At 51.5% G+C, this 16,867-nt stretch overlaps 3 protein-coding genes across 5 annotated transcripts in view; 1 reads left to right on the forward strand and 2 right to left on the reverse strand.

Annotated features, from left to right (window-relative positions):
• Positions 1-201: 201 nt before the first annotated feature.
• On the reverse strand, positions 202-2,354 carry LOC112143189 (syntaxin-1B). Of its 2 annotated transcripts, XM_024266972.2 has the most exons (2): positions 2,139-2,354; positions 202-1,332 (listed from the first exon to the last, which is right to left on the reverse strand). In XM_024266972.2, the coding sequence occupies exon 2, from the start codon at positions 1,328-1,330 to the stop codon at positions 491-493; it is 840 nt and encodes a 279-aa protein (XP_024122740.1). In that variant the 5' UTR covers positions 1,331-1,332; positions 2,139-2,354; the 3' UTR covers positions 202-490. The 2 variants fall into 2 exon arrangements, with proteins under 2 accessions (XP_024122740.1, XP_036065985.1); XM_036210092.1 differs by lacking the exon at positions 2,139-2,354 and having other exon boundaries at positions 202-1,458.
• A 5,613-nt stretch (positions 2,355-7,967) lies between these two features.
• On the forward strand, positions 7,968-15,669 carry LOC112163430 (A-kinase anchor protein 12). Its single transcript, XM_024299847.2, has 4 exons — positions 7,968-8,481; positions 9,414-9,510; positions 9,578-14,741; positions 15,534-15,669. The coding sequence occupies exons 1-3, from the start codon at positions 8,398-8,400 to the stop codon at positions 14,722-14,724; spliced, it is 5,328 nt and encodes a 1,775-aa protein (XP_024155615.1). The 5' UTR covers positions 7,968-8,397; the 3' UTR covers positions 14,725-14,741; positions 15,534-15,669.
• rmnd1 (required for meiotic nuclear division 1 homolog) overlaps positions 15,416-16,867 on the reverse strand; it is a 6,604-nt gene continuing 5,152 nt past the window's right edge. For both annotated transcript variants that reach the window (XM_024258015.2, XM_036209861.1), the window contains exons 10-12: positions 16,487-16,607; positions 16,300-16,416; positions 15,416-16,228 (exon numbers count right to left, since the gene is read on the reverse strand). In XM_024258015.2, coding sequence (XP_024113783.1) covers positions 16,196-16,228; positions 16,300-16,416; positions 16,487-16,607 — 271 coding nt within the window. In that variant the 3' untranslated portion in view covers positions 15,416-16,195. The remainder of the gene's footprint in view (positions 16,229-16,299; positions 16,417-16,486; positions 16,608-16,867) is intronic.

Raw genomic sequence — 16,867 nt, forward strand, 5'->3', positions numbered from 1 at the left:
CAGCAATATCAGAGCTATCCAGCCGTACGGTTCTGATCCAGATTCGAAGACGTTCATGGATCTATTTGTCTGCAGCAGAAAGGGGCGGGGCAGGAACCGTGTGGCCCCGCCCAGCGTATTTTCTACAAATACGATCTTTTTCAAAGTACATTTTTCTATCTGCTCCTGATGATAACAGTTTGAATAAAGAAATACTCAGAAATGACATTTTAATGTTCTTCATTAATGTCCAACATCTTCAGAAAAATGTCACAGGAAGTTGTTAAAAACACCAAAAACAGCATTTTCACTAGAGTGGGTCTTCAGATGAGTGAGGAAACCAACAATGGTTGTTCCACTGATCCTCCTGATGGAATCCAAGTTTAGAGGAACACAACAGGAACATTTCTGGATCCGAGGGACTCAGTTTGATGTTAGACACGTTCTCTGTCCCCTTGGGAACCACACGGGTCCGCTTGGCTTTGCTGGTTGGCAGTTTGTCCAGAACCGGTCACTGGTGGTAACAGGGGAAACATCCGCAGAACATCTTCTTGAAGGGGTTGTTCTTGTCCGAGGCGGTGGCCCTCTCCAGCTGCATCAGCCCCCCCTCAATGAGGACCCCGGAGGTCTGCAGGTTTTTCTCGATGTTCTCCGCCGCCGCTCCCTGCTCCTCCACCAGCATGGCCACGTCCAGGAACACCTCCTGGACGGCCTGGATCCTCCTCTCCAGCTCCAGCAGCTCCTGGTTCCGGCTCTGGATCTGCTGCAGGGCGGCGCTTGCGGTCTTTCCCTGCAGGTGGGGGCTGAACACCTGGACGTCCCCCCCCTCCATCGCCTCCTCCAGCTCCTCCTGGCACACCTCCATGCCCGCCACCTGCATCTGCCGGTGGATGTGGCGCCTGCAGGCGTCCCGGTGATTGGTCTCGGTGTCGTTGTAGCTGGACATGACCTCGCGCAGGGCGCTGCTCAGGCACTGGTACTGAGTCCGGGCGATCCGGGCGGTGGGGTCGGAGCAGCCCAGTCGGGCCTCCAGCTCCTCCCGCCGCCGGTTCATCAGGCGGAGCTGCCGCAGCACCTCCTCCGCTCTGAGCTTGATGTCCCCCCCGATGGCGTTGGAGTCCCGCTTCAGGTCCCCGGGGTCGGAGATCTTGTTCAGCATGTGGTAGTTGGCCTCCTTCAGGTCTTTGACGTCGTTCTGGATCTGCTGGATCTCCAGGCGAACCCGCTGGGCCTCCTGCAGAATGCTGTCCAGGTCCGGGTCAGCGGCGGCCTCGTGCTCGGACAGGTCCACGGCGCTGAGGCCGTCCGGGTCGGGCTGCGCCTGCTGGAGGTGCTGCAGTCGGTCCCTCATGTCTGAGGAGAGAAGATGAGAGAGTTCCTCCATCAGGTCAGGGACCGCCATCTCACCTGTCTGAAACCTGACCCTGATGGAGTCTGTGAGGGGGCGGGGCCTAGATGAGCCACGCCCCCAAAGAAAAGCCGTGTTCCCTCAGTCGTGCTGCTCTCTGCCTCTGAGGCGAAGTCTCATCCGGATCTCCATCCCAGATCAACAGATCAGGCAGATCAACCCTTTCACCTCTTTGTCCAGGTGTTCCGCAGGGTTCTGTGCTCCGCCCCCCTCATGGGGGGAGGGGGTCACTCCGACCTCAAAAACAGAAAAGTTTGTCCTGAAACAATCGGAACAGATCGGAACTGATCCAAATGGATCAGAACGAATAAGAATGGATTGTAATGGATCGGCAAAGATCAGAATGATCTGAACAGATCAGAATGATCAGAACGGATCAGAATGATCTGAACAGATCAGAACGGATCCGGCTTCAGAACCTGAGCTGACTACGAAAAACCCCAGAACAGCCGAGGACCGGATCAGGTCTGGGATCAGCTGTAATCTGGGGCAGCATCAGCAGCATCAGCAGCAGCATCAGATGAGAAACCCACCAAACAAGTTCACCAGCAGAAAGTTCAGAGAAGAGATCAGTGCCGCAGAAACATGAAAGATTCCTCAGTTATGGAGAAGGAACCAGAACAGGACGTTCAGATCAGTGCAGTTTAATGAATTCTCTGTTTCATGTCAGAAGATCCAGAACTCTCAGAGCTGTTTCCTCCTCAGGTGTCAGAGCTCCATGGTTGAAGGTGTCCAGGTGTTTTTTTCTCACCTGCTCAGCTGGTCTCCGAGGATCGCTGAGGTCTGCTCAGCTGAAGGATTCCTGAGAAATGCGTCTCAGCATCCGTGATCGTTTCCTTAAGAGAACGACCGAACCGTCCACATTCCTGCTGCGTCACATGGAGGCGCCAGATTCACCGCAGATACCAGGAAAAAAAGACACTTTACAGTATCGGATCATTTGTTGTTTTAAACCTGGAGGTCTGGATGGGGGAGGGGTGGGGGGCAGACACAGACATAAAGTCTCAGATATTGATATTCGACTCAGTTTCAACCCATAAACAGTAAAGAACTGCAGGACATTCTATGTCAACTGAACTCCTCCTCCTGCTGTCTGGATATTCTACCCACAAGCTTTCTCAAAAAAGTTTCAAAGATCCTGGAACCAGCCCTGCTCCAGATTGTCAACTTGTCGTTAACATCTGGTGTTTTCCCAGAACCACTGAAAACAGCTGTAATCAAACCTCTCCTAAAAAAGGACAGTCTAGACAAAACTCAAATGAACAACTACAGACCGATATCAAACCTGACATTTTTAAGTAAGATCATTGAAAAAGCTGTTTTCCATCAGCTAAATGAATTCCTAATAAATAACAACTGCTATGATGTCTTCCAGTCCGGCTTCAGACAGAACCACAGCACTGAAACGGCTCTGACCAAAGTGACTAATGACATACGTTTGAATACAGACAGTGGAAATATGTCAGTGCTAGTTTTACTGGATCTCAGTGCTGCGTTTGATACAGTCGACCACGCAATACTACTGAGACGACTGGAAAACTGGGTGGGTCTCACTGGGCCAGTACTAAACTGGTTCAAAACGTACTTAGAAAACAGGAAATATTTTGTGTCAATTGGTAACTTCACCTCTGAGCCAATAGAAATTACATGTGGAGTGCCCCAAGGCTCCATCCTGGGACCACTTCTGTTTAACATCTACATGCTCCCACTGGCCCAGGTTATAAAGAACAACAACATTAGTTACCATAGCTATGCAGATGACACACAGATATATATTAGACTGACACCAGGAGACCGAGGCCCTGTACAGGCTCTTGGTAAATGCATTGAGGACATTAATGACTGGATGTGTCACAACTTACTTCAATTAAACAAAAACTAAACTGATGTTATTGTCTTTACAGGACGACCAGAAAACGTCTTGATTTGAATGTTTTATGTGAAGAACTTTAAATTGTCTCTAGACATGAAATGTGCCATAAATGAACTTGTCTTGAGTGACAGCTGATCGTGTGATGGGCTTTATTCTGAGAGCAGACCTCAGAGACACTGGTGATGATCACCAGCAGATAGGGGGGGGGGGGACAGGAAGTGAACACGACTTTCCGAGCAGCTGCTGTGACTCTGAGTCACTCGCAGACGTTTCTAAAACAGAACTTTGAAGCTCAGATGGAAAAATCCCGTTTCAGTTTCTGCTGAAGAACTTTCTTTATTTTTCTAGACTCCTGACACCCCCCCCCCTCAGCAAACACAGCATCTGGACATTCGTGTGACCCCCCAGGACTGAAGTCCTCTGTAGATTTGTCATTTTATTGTAAGTTCAGAATCTTTAGGATCAACTTCCTTCTATTTTATGTTTTAATGAGATTTTTAATCATCATTTATTTATGTGTTTATAAGATGATTTATATTCATTCATTGTGTGCAGGAAACTCAAATAAAATGGAAGAAAAAAAGTTCACTTTTTCTATAAAATCATTTTAAAATCATCCGTCATCAAACTACAAATCCCAGAAGGGGGTGGAGTTCACGTTCTCCCCAGCAGGTGGCGGTGCTGGAGCCTGCATGTGGAGGAGCATGTCAGGTCCTTCAGGATGGAAAACATCCAGAGAAACTGAAGTTTTGAGGTTTGAACTGTGAATCTAATCTCGTTTCTGAAGACGTTTCTTCTGGGATGTAAACAAACTCCGGAGCTCCTCAACAGTCGTTTCTGTCTCTGATTGGATTAGAGACTTCCTGCTCTGAATTGGACTCAGAGAAACATCAGCCGGTTCTGATTTCAGAATCTGTTCTGCACTAAACCAATAAAGTTCTGAAGCTGAACTCTGCTCATGTTTGCATGTGACTGAAGTCGGCGCTCGCCTCACACTCTAATCCAGAGGCCAGCTTCTCCTGCTGCCTTTGGTTCAAACATCTGAACGTTTGAGCCTTCGGTTCTGGACCAGGTCCAGCATCCCCGAGCTAAAGGAGCCGGCTCCCCTCTGCATCACGGAGCGGTGGTGCAGCGTCCGCCCTGCTGCGGGCCGAGACCCCCGTTATTACATTAGTGCATCAATGAAGAAAACATCAGCTGGTTCCTGTTACCGCCGCTGTGACTCCAATTACTGCGACTCATTAGCTGGGAGCTGAGGTCCACATAACAGCACCAGTGTCTGTCTGATCCGATTAGCCTGTCATGGGTTTGTAGATGCTCCGCTCTGATTTCCCGCTTTGTTGTTGAGGCGACGCGTCGTTTGTCCACATCTGAGGAGCTGCTCGCTCCACGCCGCTCTCAGACCTCCAGAACATACAGGGGATTCTGGGAAAGATTCCATCACCACATGAATGATGGGAAATGGATGAGGACGTCAGCTGGAGATGCTGAACTCATGAAGGAGGAGGTGGAGGAGGTGGAGAAGGAGGTGAAGGAGGGGGTGAAGGAGGTGAAGGAGGAGGAGAAGGAGGTGGTGAAGGAGGAGGTGAAGGAGAGGTGAAGGAGGAGGTCACAGACAGAAAACGTCGGACTCAAACATTTTGTTGATACTTTTGTTTTTGTCGTCTCTGAAGGTGAAACTGCTGCTTCCCTCTGAAGTCTCCAATCTGACCTCCATCTCTGTCCTGGTATCTCCATCCTCACCATCATCCTCCCTTCCTCCTCTCATGTGTCCAAACATCTCCATCTGCTTCAGAGCGTCTTCATGATCTGATCCTCCGACGATTCAATCCCACAGAGGAGCGAATACATCTGGGGGTCGAACAGGACGAACATTTAATGAACACTTTAAAACTACATTTTAAACTGTTACTTTTATCATAATTATGTTAAGATATATAGCATTACATGTGATAATGTTAGTGCTGGAAGCTGAATTTGGCTGCTGAAAACACTGGAGCTGATATCTGATAAAATATGATCTAAACTCCAAAACAGCCCAAAAAGCTGCAAAATGTCAATTTTTAAAACTTTCAAACTGTAACTTTTTAACATGATTATGAATAATAAAAGGCAGGAATATTATTCCAGAACAAATCAACTTAAACCTTAAATAACTTTAATATTTTACTCTCCAGGTTACCCTCCAAACCAGAGGTCGTCGACCTTTGACAGTACCGACCCGTTTGGGTTTTCTGAACCTACAAGGATCCGCATAGATTTACTTTAGTCTTTAAGACATTTGAATTTGCATTCATGACCTTCTTTCTTTAATAATAAATATGAATTATGTCTTTTTTTGGCACAAGCAAAAGCTAAAATAATAGAAGAACCTAACATCTCTCAAAATGTGTTTTTTTATATTTGACAGAAGCTCAAATAACTTATTTTCACAATAAAAGCTTCTCTGATCCAAACAGGATCATCTCAGTGCAGCTAGAAACAAATGTTGTTCAGCATAAGATAATATGAGCTTTTAACTCAAACATTTTACCAAAGTTTTGCATATTAAATCTGTTCATTCTGGACGTAGAGTTGATCAATCAAGACGTCTTCAGGTCAACAGGATGTACCTACAGAGTTTATCATCTATGTGAACCTCAGACATCAGTTTATAAATGTAACTCATCTCAATTTAATGAATCCTGATGAAGTAATCCTTACTTTAAAGAAATGCTATCTTCTTTTTCTTTTTTTTATTATTTTTCCCTCTTTGTCCTCAGACTCTCACACTGCTAGGTTTGGTTATTGTAGTTTGGACGTCGGTAGTCTTGATTCGTGGGCTTTGTTTGTTTTCTTAGGGGAGCTGACGGTCTCCGTGATTATTTCATGTTATCATGGAAGATCAAGGAGCCGCAGACTCCTGGTCTAAGAGGGGGTGTGGTTCCTCCGCGGCTGAAGGCTCCGCCCCCAAACTATACCCCTGACCCTCAGGACCCTCCTGTGTGGTTCCTGAGGCGGTTCTGGTGGTTTCCTGTCTGCATGTAAACATCTGCGGCGGCCTGACCTCCGTGAGGGCCGCAGGTCGCTCCTGTTTTCCAGCTCATGATCTTCCTCCTCACGGCTCCAAATCTCATTAGGTCTGTTTGTTCGTGTGCGTCAGTTGATTTCCATCACATCTCTGCTCTGAGCGCTGAAATCCTCATTTCCACGCCGCCGCAGACGATTCCACGCCGCTGATGTCAGCCATCCGTGACGACCTTCTCCGTATGACACAGACGTGTGATCACACATGACCCCTCCTCATGCGCGGGGGGGGCTCCTGTGAGGAGATCAGCTGATGGCGCCCTGAGGAACGCTCACGCCGGTCTCTCAGGTGTGAACGTTCACCTGAAGACTGAACTCCAGAGCAGACGGGGACAGGAAGTGACGTCAGCGGCAGAAGCAGCCTGAAGACGGTCCGGTTAAGACCCCTGACTCACAGACTCCTTCAGGTCCTGTTGAGAAAAACATTCAGGAATCTTCTAGTTTCTCAGGTCGACTCTCAGCTCATTCTGCATTCTGAGGCTCCGCCCCCAAACAGCCTTTCCTTGTTGATCAGGTTGCTGATGTTGATCTCCAAATGTAAGAATTTAGGGTTTAATTCTCCAAACGGGACAAGAGGATTTATCCGGCGTTCCCAGAAGGAGCTGGACGTCTTCATTCTGGGAATGAGGTTGTGAACGGATTAATTAATTTATTTGCTTTGACTGTTTTTGTTAAGTGAATTCCCAGAGATTTTTATCAGGAAGTGAAGACAACAAGATGTTTTCCTCTGAACGTCACGTTCATCCCAAACCTGGAGCTCCACAGTTTCAGGATTAGAAACGGGAACAAGCGATCCAAACAGGAAAAGAGGTCAAAGCTTCGTCTGGGCTGGATTCTGTAATCTCATCTGATTAAGTTAGTTTGATCCAAAAAAGTTCTCAAATCAACAGAAAATCACACTTTCACAATAAAAGCTTTTATTTTTACTTTTCATTTAAATTTCAGTCCAACTTTGTTTGTGTAAATAAAATGAAAATCAGAAAATGATCCTCAAAAGAGAAGAAACCAGAAAGTCTTTTCTCATTTAACTGTCATGTTCTGACGACGTCTCCTTAGAGATGTTTCCTGTCAAACCAGAACACACTTCACTCTGAGATTCATCTTCCTCACCTTCTGCTTCTCATCTTTTATTCTGAAAGTCCAGAAGATTGTTTGAACCAAAATAAAAATCCAGAGAAAAAAGATATTTAAATCCACCAAAAACTACAGTTCCCAGAGCCCCGCCCCTCTGCATACAGACCCCAAACGTGTCATCCAGGGGTCTGCGGCGGTCTGGAGGCGTGTCAACGTCCCGTGGTCCGGACGGCGTTTCCCTCGAAGGTTGATGAAGATGAGCTGATGAAGATGAAGTGATGAAGATGAACTGATGAAGTGATGAAGATGAAGTGATGAAGATGAAGTGATGAAGTGATGAAGATGAAGTGATGAAGATGAAGTGATGAGGATGAAATGATGAAGATGAACTGATGAAGATGAACTGATGAAGATGAACTGATGAAGATGAAGTGATGAAGATGAGCTGATGAAGATGAAGTGATGAAGATGAAGTGATAAAGATGAAGTGATGAAGATGAAGTGATGAAGATGAACTGATGAAGATGAACTGATGAAGTGATGAAGATGAACTGATGAAGATGAAGTGATGAAGATGAACTGATGAAGTGATGAAGATGAAGTGATGAAGTGATGAAGATGAACTGATGAAGTGATGAAGATGAAGATGTGCTGATGAAGATGAGCAGAGGGCTTTTATTTTGAAGGTCCTGACCTCAGATCTTGCGGGCTGTTGTTTGCGGGACATCCCATCCTCGGTCAGCTGGATGCCCCCCCCCCCGCTCCCCCCGTGATGCAGGCGGGAGGCGGGCCGGTTCGGGCCGCCCCGGCTCGGCTCATGTGTCTTCATGTGATCTGACAGGGAGGCGTTTACCCGGGAAAACCGTTCCCCCGCGTCGGGCTGCAGCATTCGGGAGCTGACCACCTCTCCGGCGTGCGCGTGCGTGCGTCGTTGCGTGCTCGAGCGTTCCGGTGCGGATCTTCTTCTCATCAGTCCGGCCCGGACTGCGGTTCCGTCATGGGGGACGCTCAGTCTGCGCAGCGGGAGGAGCGGGGGGGCGCCGCAGCAGAGCAGGAGGCTCCGACCGACACCAAGGAGACGGTGAGAACCGGACCCGAACCGGTCTACGGAACCGGTACCGAACCCCGCAAACACAGCGGATCCCCATTAAATAACTTAAAGAAAACTTTCAGTAAAACAGAGACCCCCCCCCCACTGATGCTTCACTGCGGGGGGGGGGGTCCGGTGTCCTCCGCGCGCTCAGTCAGCAGAATCGATCCGGTATTAGAGCAGGAAGTCTGACCGGACGGACCGCTTCCTGTTTGTCTGGGGGGGGGGACACACTTAAACCTTCAGAATGTTTTTATTGAAACTGCAGTCTCCGGATTGAATGAATAAAACTTTATTTATAAATGACAGTCCCTTCACAATAAGAGCACGATTCAAATCAAGAACAAACAGTAAAAAAATGAAAAAAGAAAATAAAAGCTTTTCTGGAAAACGGTTCTGGTCGGATGTCGCTGCAGTTCACTCCTGGATCTCCTCGGTTCTGCAGAACCACTAACCCCCCCGGTTTGATTAGATGCAGCAGGAGCATCCTCTCATCCTCAGCTGCCTCTTGTTAGACTCCGTTGCCGTGGTAACGCTGGAGCTGCTGTTGATCCTCAGAGTTGAGGTGTCTGAACTCTTGATGAAGCGTTCCACCGAACGGCGAGCCAAAGTCCAGACGCCTCGCTGTCTAGACAGAGATCCGTGTTTTTCTGCTCAGAAACCGTCGTCTGTCAGGTGATTTTATCAGAAGGAGAGATCAGATTTCTATTCGCCGCTCCTCGTCTCCTCATGATTCTGCACAAACGTCCACCTCAAAGCGACTCGTCCAGAAATTAGATTTGGTCCCCGGCGTGGACGGCGCTCCAGCTCTGCTTCGGCTCAGACTGTAATCTGCATCACGGGCTTCAGATTTAGCCCTTAAGGTCATTAGCGGCGAGCGGCCTTCACTCACGCTCCCTCCTGACTGACGCCTCTCGTTTCAGCCTCTCAGGAACAACGGGCAGATCTCTGAGCTCGCCGCCAAAGCGGAGCGGTCCGATGAGGAGGTGAACGGTCTCTGTGAGGAGGTCCTCCCTCAAGGTGGGAACACTCAGATCTCCTCCAGGAGACTCATCAATGTTCTAATGGTCTGTTTTCTCTGGTTCAGTGGTCCTCCCTCACAAAGAGGCCTCAGAAGAGGAGGAGGACACGCCCACAGGAAACGATGAAGAGGATGAAGCTCGTGAGGCTCATGAAGACGACACGTTAGACATGGAGGCCAAACAGAACGACCTCAACGAAGGTTTCAAGAAGTTTTTCAGCAACATCAGTTTGAAACTGACGGTGAAGAGAGGCTCTGCAGACAAAGGAGAAACGGAGAGACCCCCGGCGGAGGAGGAGCCGAAGAAACCGGAGGAGCCGTTTGAGGGAAGAGACGCAACAGCAGGACAGGAGGCCCAAAACGACTCCTCCTCCTATCAGACGCTGCTGGATGAAACCTCCCAGGGCTCTCCTGGAAAACCCGACGAGAACACGGCTGAAGCCAATGAGGAGGTTTCTGCTGCACCCGATGAAGAGCCTCCTCCTCCTCCGTCCAGCCCCGATGACAGAGATACCCCCTTCAAAAAGTTCTTCTCCACAGGGCTCTTCTCAGGCCTCAAGAAAAAAAAGAAGTCCACAGACGAGGAGGTGCCGGAGAAAGAACTGATGGACTTGAGGAGGAGGAAGGAGCAGGAGGTCATTCCCGGAGTGGAAGTGACTGCAGCTGAAGAAGAACCCGAAGAGAACCGGGCTGCAGACGAGGCCAGCAGTTCTCTAGAGAAGGTCCAGTCCAGTCCTCTGAAGCGGCTCCTGTCGGGGTCCAGCTTCAAGAGGAACTCCAAAAAGCAGCGAGGTAGGAGGTCCAGCGACAGCAGGCTCTCCATCTCCGGAGAACACGGCTCGGATCTTCAGTCGTCCACAGAGTCTGCAGACGCTCCTGCGCAGCCGCCCTCTGACCCGGCTGCAGCAGAGGAAGGAGCCTGGTCCTCCTTCAAAAAGCTGGTGACTCCGCAGAAGCTCAGGAAGAAGTCAGAAGACGTTTCAGCGTCGGCGGAAGCAGAGCAGACACCAGCCCAAAGCCCTGAGGAGGCACAGACGAGGAAAGACTCCTCCGTGTCCTGGGAGGCCGTCTTGTGCGGATCTGGGAGGAGAAGGAGCCGCAAAACCTCAGACTCTGAGGAGGAATCGCCTCAGGAAAAACCAGAAAAAGAGGAGGCTCCAGGAGGTCCCACTGAGGCCTCCGCAGAAGAAGAAGAAGGTTCAACCTGGAGGTCCTTCAAAAAACTGGTCACCCCCAAACGAAAAGCAAAGGATGAAGACGAAGGCAAAGACACGGCACAGCCCGAAGACGCTCCTCAGGAGGAGTCCTCCTTCTCCATCAAGAGACTCCTGTCTGGACAGAAGAAGAGGAGGTCTGTGGAGAAGCAAGCGGCTCCTGGGGAGGCTGACCAGGAGGAACCTCCAGGTGAAGATGAGACTCCAGCAGTGGTCCCACTGTCTGAGTTTGACCAGTCTGAGACGGCCAGAGCGGAAGTCCCAGAAGGAGCAGACAGTGAACCCCAGCAGCACCTCCACGAGGAGACGCAGAAGCTCCTAACCTCTGGAGGTCTGCAAGCCGAGGAGAAAGCCTCAGAGGGATCAGAAGATCCTCAGAGGGTTGAAGAACCGGAGGACCTCACAGATGAAAGCAGAGATCTCCAACCTCTCAGTGATATTCCAGAGGAGGGCGCCATCACAGAGGGGGCGGAGCTGGACGACACGCTAGCGGAGAAACTCGTGGAACTGACCTCAGAGGCCATCACCGCCCCTGAACCCACAGAAGAAACCGAGATGGTGTCTGCAGTGTCCCAGCTCTCAGAGTCCTCAAGAACATCAGGCAACAGCACGCCGGAGCCAGAAGACAGGGAGATGCTCCAGGAGGAGGTCTCAGGAACCTCCATGAGCCCAGAGGCCGTCCGGACTCCTCCAGAGGAGCAGAGGTCGGAGCAGAGATCGGAGCTCTCAGCGCCACTCCAGATCCTCGGTCTGACAGACCAGCACAGGGAGGCCATCGAAGACCTGGAGGCCTTAAGCCAGGGTCTGCAGATCCTCAGTTCAGGACATGAACCAGAGGAGACCCCCAAGGAGGAACCACTGAAGGAGGAACCACCCACAGAGAAACTCCCAAAGGAGGAACCACTCAATGAGGAAGCCCCCATCGAGGAACAACCTACTGAAGAACCTCTCACTAAAGAATCACAAAAGGAGGAACCCCCCAGTGAGGAACCCCGCTCTCCTGAACCTGATGCAGATGAAGTTATCAACGTCCAGCTCTCAGAAAACATTGAGCATCATCTGGAAGAATGTGCCGCCTCGGTGGCGTCAGAGACGTTCCCTGAGGAGCGGGACCGACCTGAAGATGCTGAGATGAACCAAAGAGAAGAAGCAGATGAAGAGGCTTCACAGGAACGCCCCCACAGCAAAGACAAAACCCCAGAGGAGGAGGAGGCTTCATCTGGACGACAGAGCGGTCCAGAAGCAGTTCCCCAGGACGTTCCATCAGGGATGATTCCACCTGAAGAACCCGGAGAGGAATCTGAGCGAGAAACGGAGGAGCCACCGACGGCGGCTCTTCAGACGGATCAGCCACACGTTTCAACACAAGCCGACCTGGAGGAAGGAGCTCACGGCCCAGAGGACACAAGGCCCCCCCCAGAGGACACTCTGATGGAGTCAGAAGAAGCAGCTCAGCCTCTCACTGAAGAAACAGAAAACCAAGAGCCAGACGTTCCTCAAACGGACTTCCACGAAGCTGCAGAGACTCAGGAGGTCAAACCAGAGTCAGAAAGTGATGTTGCTCCTTCATCAGGAGAAACTCCTTCAGCTGAGGAGGTTCCAGAAGAACCAAAGCAGACGGAGGAGCAGCTGATGGTCAGTCACAATGAAGAGGAAAACAGGGAACCAGCAGATGCTCTCCAAAGAGAGAGCTCCACACTGTCGGAGGTCCAAGAAGCTGCCAGAACCTCGATGGTAGAGACTCCAGAGGTCAGTCCACCTGAACAAGACTCAGAGGAACCACAAGTTTCTGAAGGCTCAGAAACATCAGAGGCAGGTCAGAGAGTTGGTGAGAAGAAAGCTCTGCCCTCAGATGACCTCCAGCCAGCTGAGAGAGATCCAGATGAACCAAAACAAACATCTGAGCCTCTCACAGAAGAAATAACAGAACCAGAACCAGACGTTCCTCAAAGGGACTCCTCTGGACCTGCAGGAGCTCAGCAACCACCTGAAGGAGAGTCAGAGGAGAGCAGAGTCCAGACACTGAAGGAGGATCTAGTCGAAGGAGATCTTTGTTCTTCAGAAGCAGCAGAGGAACCCCAACGGGAAACAGAAGCGCTGACTTCAATCCATGCAGAACCAGAACATCCTCCAGAGGCCTTCCCACTGGATCCAGGAGAAGAAGAGCGGGAATCTTCTAGAGAGGAGTCAGTTTGTGAGGAAGCAGAGTCAGAAGACAAACAGCCTCAGATCCAAGAAGATCTGGCCGATCAAGGAGCTGAAGAGAGTCCTCCAGACCAGGACCAGCCTGACGAGGTCCAACAGCCAGACAGTCCTGCAGAGACTGTAGAGCAAGCTCTGAAGATCGTCCCTCAGGAAGCTCAGGCCGAGCTGCAGGACAGCTCCGCTGAGGAGGTGGAGGAGCTTCAAGCGTCCTCAGCTCTGCACGTCTCCTCCATCAGCGAGGAGCCGAGCAGCGCCTGGCTCCTGGAGAAGACCACATGCACCCAAAGCTCTGCAGGAGCCCACGCTCAGGTCTCTGCGGAGCCCCTCTGTGAGACCAAGGTCTGCACCGTGGAGGAGACACTGGAGGGCGGAGCGGCAGCAGAACTTCCTGCCAGTGAGGCACGAGCTGCTGTAACGGTGGATGCTGCCGCGCAGGGGCTCCTCTCCTCCAGTCTGAGAGAAACTCTGCTGAAGAAACCCCACCTGCTGCTTCACGAACCCTTGATCGGCGTGGTTGTAGGAGAAGAAGAGTTCAACGGCCTCCTGGAGACCACGGCGCATCTGGAAGGAGATGACGTGAGCCAGAGCGCCGAAGAGGCCAGCGTGGTCCTGATGATGCACATCCCCACGGTGGAGTACGAGGAGAACCACCGGATCCAGGTGCAGGTGAAGGACGTGGACATCCACTCAGCTGAGGCCAGCGTGGACAGCCTGGTGGAGCTGGGGGTCACTGAGTCCAGAGAAGTCATAGATGTCTGTCACGAGTGCATCCAGAGAGTGGAGAGTCTCTCTGCTGTGTCCCACGTCGAGGAGGGGGTAAACAAGGAGGTGGCGGAGGTGACCTTCCACGAGGTGGTCCAGGAGATCCAGGGAAACTTCAAGCAGGACAAATGGAGCACCCTTCTGGGTTTGGAGGACGTGGTCTACGATCTGCAGGCTGCAGGTCTGGAGTCCAGAGACTCCAAGGGTCTGGAGATCCTCCGAGCAGAACAAACTGAGCACCTCCTACACGTCTACGACCACACGGATCTGGAGCAGCTCCGGCCTGGAGACGCAGCATCTGGACAGAACCTCACCGACGTCCAGAACCAGCAGAACCAGGTGGCAGTGCAGCCTGGACCAAAGTCTGGAACGATCTCCTCCATCGGGAACGTGGAGCCTCCCTCCAGCCTGTCCTTAGAGTTCAAGCTAAACATCCAGTTTGGGCAGGCCCGGCCGCCTGCGCCCCCTGCAGGACGGACGGAGGCCGTGCAGCAGGCGGACACGTCTGAGTCTGCGGCCCAGAACGAGAAGCAGAACCAGAACGCTGCTCAGGAACCCAATGCGCACTCGGCTCAAAGAGCGGCGCTGCAGGATGTCGGCATCCAGGCGATGGAGCTCTGTCAACCTGTGGAAGAAGTCCAGACGGCGGAGAGAGGAGCGCCGGCGGTGCAGGCCGTAGAGGCCGTGCAGCCGCTGGGTCCAAAGGAAAGGAGAAGCGTCTTCCTGGGAAAACCAGAACCTTCAGAACCTAAAACAGAGGAACCTCCGAAGCAGGCGGAGGAGGAAAACGATCAGGACGTCTGGCTGGACGCCGAGGAGGACCTCCATGCTCAGGAGGGAGCTCAGCGCTCCGACCGGGATCGACCGGCAGGAGAGCCCGGAACGGCGAGTCAAGCCGGGCCTGCTGGAGCGGAGCGTCCCTCCGAGGCGCCCAAACCCGCGGGGGCGTCCGACCTGGACAGCGAGGGAGAAGACTTCACGGTCGCACTCGAAGATCTGGAATCCAGAGCGGCTCCTGCAGGCGAGGACTGAGGCGGCGTACCTGACAGGTGAGCACGGTTATCTCTGAAGACCCCTCCCCCATACCGCGCCCTCATGCTGTAGGGGGGCTCCCCCACATGATCCCTGACCAGGTCCAGGAATTTCTCAAAGTAGTCTATATTTGTACCCAGAATGCAATGCAAGCTGACGCGTGACGTCAGGTTAAAGGAGGACGTTGGCGTTCAGAGTCACGTCCGAGCTTCTCTGGTGATGACTCCGCAGTTCTTTTAGGCCGTCGTTTCTTTTGCAGTTGTTCCTCTAAACCAGTGGGGTCCAGATCCAGGCCTGGGGGGCCGGCCTCCTGCCGTATCTGCTGATCACCTGGATCTGGTGTGTTAGGCCAATCAGGAGCTTCATGGCAGGCTTCACGCAGACACACCGGCCCTCCAGGCCTGATCTGGACACCCCAAAACCTGTTTCTGTCATGGAGTCGAGTCACGGCGTCTGACTTCAAACCTTCTTCTCGGAGAAGTTTCAGCGTGGCGTTCTCGCCGCAGGGACAGAAGATGTGAAGTCCAGATGCCGTAACTAGACTCAAAGACGTCTCCAGCAAAAAACCAGCGGCTGAAGCCAACGATGAGGTCAGCATTTGTGTTCATGCTGTCCGTGGTCAGCCTTAACCCCGCCCCCTGCCTGACCATCTGCCTGACCCTCCAGTTTAACCAGAATGATGTAGACAGCAGCAGGACCACAGCTGGCTCTTTATTATCAGGATGCAGTTCCTCATGTTGACACTAGAGGGAGACATTTGAAAACACACCAGGAAGGAGAACTTTTCATGAAGCTCTGTTTCTTTACAGGCTGGACAATAAGAGAGCCGCTGCACTCCTGCTCCCATCATCCCGCTGAGAAGCTGCTCCTGCTGACAGTAAAGCTGAAAGCCATGGAGGCGCCGATCATCTCAGGAGGAACCGTTTCTTCAAACTGATGTCAGTCCTGGTCCCATCACAGCTCCTCTGCATGTAGATACGTCGTCGTCTTCACCTCCTGCAGGAGGAGCTGAATCCTCACAGTAGAAATCCTCCGTGTACAAATTCTGCGATTTTTCCAGCTTCTCGTTTTTACCCAGAAGGCATGAAGAACGCATGACATCACGGAGAAGCTTTCACAGTTAATCTGATTCCAGCGCTGGCCTTTCCTGCAGCTCCTGAACGCAGCGTTTTCTGCTCTGCTCCTAATCCACATTTAACTTTTGTAAACTCTGTCCTGTATTCAGCTAAAGAAGAAACCTTGTTAAACTTAATAAATTATTAACGCCACATTGCTGCTCCTGCTGTCTTCACTTCAATGATCACGCAGACGCAGGTCTGACTGCAGCGTCTGCACGCTAAAGTCTGCAGGAATTCACGCAGACGCAGGTCTGACTGCAGCGTCTGCACGCTAAAGTCTGCAGGAATTCCCTCTGAAGGTCGGCGCTCCAGCAGAAGGATCCTCTGTCCCTTCGTGGTCTTCAGGCAGATGTTCAGAAGATCATCTTGGCCAGCTCAAACATGACCTGTGGAGGAAGGACCAGTGTGAGTACGTTTCCGTGGCGACGGCGGCCGAGGCTCAGAAGGAGCTCCTCACCTCGATGGTGATGAGGATGACGATCATCCACTCCAGACGCAGGCTGTGCTTCTCGCTCAGGTGGCTCCTCATCAGGTCCGTCAGCTGCGAGCAGTGTTCCAGCTTCTCGTTCACCACCTGCAAAGGTCGGGCGGGGCGTTCACGGCCGGGCTGGGAATGGGAACGTTTCGGCTGCGGCGCCACTCACGTTCACTCTGCGGTTGATGCTGAGGAACTGACACGTCTTTTCGTAGAGCTTCTCCAGGTTCTCTCGGTCCCAGTAGAAGTCAGGAGTGATGAGGAGGTCCGACCTCAGGTTTATGCAGTGTCTGTCACAGAGGGACGGCATGAAGACCACAGAGACCTGCAGGAGGTCCTGGTGGTCCTGCAGGAATCCCAACATCCAAACACAAGTTCAAATACATTTTGTCTGTAAACAACACAACCTCCTGAACACATTTGAACCTCATCTATCCCAAAATAAATCCACACAGTAGAAGTTCAGTTTCTACCTTCAAAACTAGCCTTAAAACATTCCTCTTTGGACAGGCGTTCTGCCAGGCTAGCTAGTAATCAGAGAATATTCCCT

This window comes from Oryzias melastigma, linkage group LG22 (genome assembly GCF_002922805.2).
Source record: "Oryzias melastigma strain HK-1 linkage group LG22, ASM292280v2, whole genome shotgun sequence".
Lineage (NCBI taxonomy): Eukaryota > Metazoa > Chordata > Actinopteri > Beloniformes > Adrianichthyidae > Oryzias > Oryzias melastigma.